The sequence below is a fragment of the Physeter macrocephalus genome, unplaced genomic scaffold, assembly GCF_002837175.3.
Source record: "Physeter macrocephalus isolate SW-GA unplaced genomic scaffold, ASM283717v5 random_1489, whole genome shotgun sequence".
Taxonomy (NCBI): Eukaryota; Metazoa; Chordata; class Mammalia; order Artiodactyla; family Physeteridae; genus Physeter; species Physeter macrocephalus.
Genome location: NW_021146863.1, coordinates 1 through 3189, shown reverse-complemented (window position 1 = coordinate 3189; position 3189 = coordinate 1). Strand labels below are relative to the sequence as shown.

At 52.3% G+C, this 3189-nt stretch overlaps 1 protein-coding gene across 3 annotated transcripts; it reads left to right on the top strand.

Annotated features, from left to right (window-relative positions):
* The first annotated feature begins 668 nt into the window (after positions 1 to 668).
* On the top strand, positions 669 to 2668 carry CUNH1orf74 (chromosome unknown C1orf74 homolog). 3 transcript variants are annotated; one of them, XM_007110190.4, is made up of 2 exons: positions 669 to 879; positions 1573 to 2668. In XM_007110190.4, exon 2 carries the CDS (start codon positions 1668 to 1670, stop codon positions 2457 to 2459), a length of 792 nt encoding a protein of 263 aa, XP_007110252.1. In that variant the 5' UTR covers positions 669 to 879; positions 1573 to 1667; the 3' UTR covers positions 2460 to 2668. The 3 variants fall into 3 exon arrangements, with proteins under 3 accessions (XP_007110252.1, XP_007110253.1, XP_007110254.1); XM_007110191.3 differs by having other exon boundaries at positions 669 to 883; XM_007110192.4 differs by having other exon boundaries at positions 669 to 957.
* The last annotated feature ends 521 nt before the right edge of the window (positions 2669 to 3189 follow it).

The following is a 3189-nucleotide window of genomic DNA, read 5'->3' as shown; positions in this document are numbered from 1 at the left end:
GCCTCTCATTTCTCATGTGAAGTCAGCAAACTGAATTCCTCAATCTGAGCTCCAAGAAGGTGGGGTTTTCTCTGTTTTCGACGCTGTAATACTTCCAGCGCCCAGAAGCATACCTAGCACACATTTGTTCGGAGTGAATACTCATGCACTTCACACCCTGCTTAGAGATGACAAACTTTGGCCAGGACACCTGTCCACCCACTTCTCGGAATTCAGCCTCTCAGGATTTAGGTAGGTCAAAGTAAAAAACAAAAAAAACTTTCCAGCACCCACAGGTGAGGATATTATGCAAAACACGTCGCTTGTCTTGAGACAAGTTTCGTTTGGAGGGGAAAGTACATTTCTCCAGAGACAAATCAAAGCGTGTTTTTGCGTCGAGTGCCCGCCCTCCTTCTGCCTTCCGGGTCAAACGGGACACCGGACTTAACAACACAGAAAGAGGGCAAGCGGCGGAGCCGAGGGAGGGCGGCGACGGGCTATTAGCCTCACCCGCCTCTTTTCTTCCACTCCCGCCTCTTTCCATTCCTACGTAGACGGGTGGGGCCCGCATCTGCGTAGGAATGGAAAGGGGCCGGAAGGGGCCGGGCCGCAGGCGCCCAGACTTCCGGCACGCAGCCGGGCTGCCCTGCGGATAGTTCTAACGCGAGGCGCGCGAGCGGACTGGGTGACGTCAAGGAAGGCGGTGGGACTGGGGACGTGTTGGGCATGCGCAGTAGATCGACTTCGCCGACCCTGGCCCCGCCCGCGGTAAAGGACCTGCCCGCGCGGGTGGGATTTTCAGTTCTGTGGCAGAGGGCGGGCGCCTAGCGGCTTTCTTGGCAGCGGGCAGGAAACTGGCAGGAGTTCCTGAGCCTGAACGTGCAGCGGAAGTAGAAGAACGTATGTATGTGTGAGAGAGACCTCTGCCTCATTTAACAAATTACGATACTATGCTCAGGAAACGGTGTAGGGGTTGAGGTGAGCCCATAGTCCGAGGGTCCGTGGATGTCCAGTAGTAGGGGAAGGCGGGACCAGCAGAAGTTAAAATACAACCCTCTTCTACCCGATTTCATTTATTTACTTTTCTGTCTCAGGGTGAGATGGTTGGTAGTCCACATTCTAGTGTATATTAGTTTAATCAGATTGCTATTCTTACAACTATTGGCGGGAAGGGAAGGGGGAGTTGGCAGTGAAAAGAGTGCATTTGAACCTAGAACTCTATCTCAGAAGGCAGTTTTAGGTGAAATGCTCAGAATTTTGCCAAAAACTCCTCTGCTTCCTTTCTGCCCCAAACTCCTTAAGGTTTGAATCAGAGAAAATAAATTACAACAGGTAAAATTCAGCCAGAGAGAATATAAATCTAGCCGTAGGCTAAAAAGATACATGAATTTGGGACTAATGGAGGCCAAGTCAACCAAAAAATCAGATAACATTGGTGACCCCATCTTGTCTGGGCTGGGTTAGCATTCCAAAGCAGAGGGAGGGGGAAATGGCCTCTGGAAGATGCTGTAAGACTTAGGGAAAGTTGTTGGCAGGTTTCCTGGTATGTCACTAGCTGGTGTTAATAATCCCCTGCTACTGCTTTGTTTTTAGGCCCTTCTTCAAGTCTCTGGAGCCCAGAGATGCAGCCCAGGGGAGGGAAATGTGACTAGTTGAGGAGGCCATGCTTACTGTTGCTGCGAGATCCCATGTCAGCACCAAGTCCTCAGCTGCTGGTGGCAGCTGCTCAGCAGACCCTGGGCATGGGAAAGAGACGAGGCCCACCCCGAGCGGTCTGCCTTCATCTAGCCGGAGAGGTGCTGGCTGTGGCCAGGGGACTGAAGCCAGCTCTGCTCTATGATTGCAACTGTGCAGGGGCAGCAGAGCTCCAGAGCTATCTGGAGGAGCTGCAGGGTCTGGGCTTCCCGACCCAGGGACTTCACATCCTTGAGATTGGACAAAACAGCCTGATTGTCCTTCCTGAGCATGTGTGTCGGCACTTGGAGCGGGTGCTGCTTGGTACCATAGTCTTTGTGGACGTTTCCAGCTCTCAACTTCACCCTTCCGTCTGCTCCCTGGACCAGCTTCAGGACTTGAAGGCCCTCGTGGCTGAGATCATCACACATTTGCAGGGGCCACGGAGGAACCGATCCCTGGCAGTCTCCTGCAGCAGGCTCCGTTCCTCAGACTGGAATCTCTGTACTGTGTTTGGGGTGCTCCTGGGCTATCCTGTCCCCTATACTTTTCACATGAACCAGGGAGATGGCAACTGCTTAGCCCAGACTCCACTACGGGTGTTCACTGCCCGGATCTCATGGCTACGTGGTCAACCACCAGTCTTGCTCTATTCCTTTAGTGTCCCAGAGAGCTTGTTCCCATCCTTGAGGAACATTCTAAACACTTGGGAGAAGGACCTTAGAACTCGATGTAGGACTCAGAATGACTTCGCTGACCTCAGCATCTCCTCTGAGATAGTCACACTGCCGGCTGTGGCCCTCTGACTTTAACTCTTTTCCTGTGTAGAAGGAGCTCCGTAAATGATCAGCTCTAGGTCAGAGATGGCAAACAGGAATCATCTCAAGTGCCAATTCCAAGCATCTCAAAGACACTCGGGAAGAATACTGTAATAAATTTGCCATTTTTATGCTGAACTGGACTAGGGAGAGTAGACCAGGATGCTTCAGGAATAAACAGAGTCCTTTGGAACAGAGGCCATCAGGTGAAGTTTATTTGTTTATTTTTACAGCAGGTTAAAAAAATAAGGAGAGTCAGAAATCTCCATTGAGTTGGAAAAACCCACACATTAAAGTACCCAGACCTGAGTTGTTTTTTTTTTTTTTAACGGTACGCGGGCCTCTCACTGTTGTGGCCTTTCCCGTTGCGGAGCACAGGCTCCGGACGCGCAGGCCCAGCGGCCATGGCTCACGGGCCCAGCCGCTCCGCGGCACGTGGGATCCTCCCGGACCGGGGCACGAACCCGCGTCCCCTGCATCGGCAGGTGGACTCTCAACCACTGCGCCACCAGGGAAGCCCCAGACCTGAGTTTTTTACTGAATTTCTTGCTTCTGATTTTCACCCAAGGCAGCTGTCACCAGTTATTCAGAGCTTCAGGCTGTCCTTATTGGCCAGGAACACTGCCACTGCTATAGCAATCAGTGCCATCAGCATCAGGAGCCATCGGCCACATTGCCTCTGTGAGGAGGGAGGGGGAGAGAAGAGAAAGAGGCCATG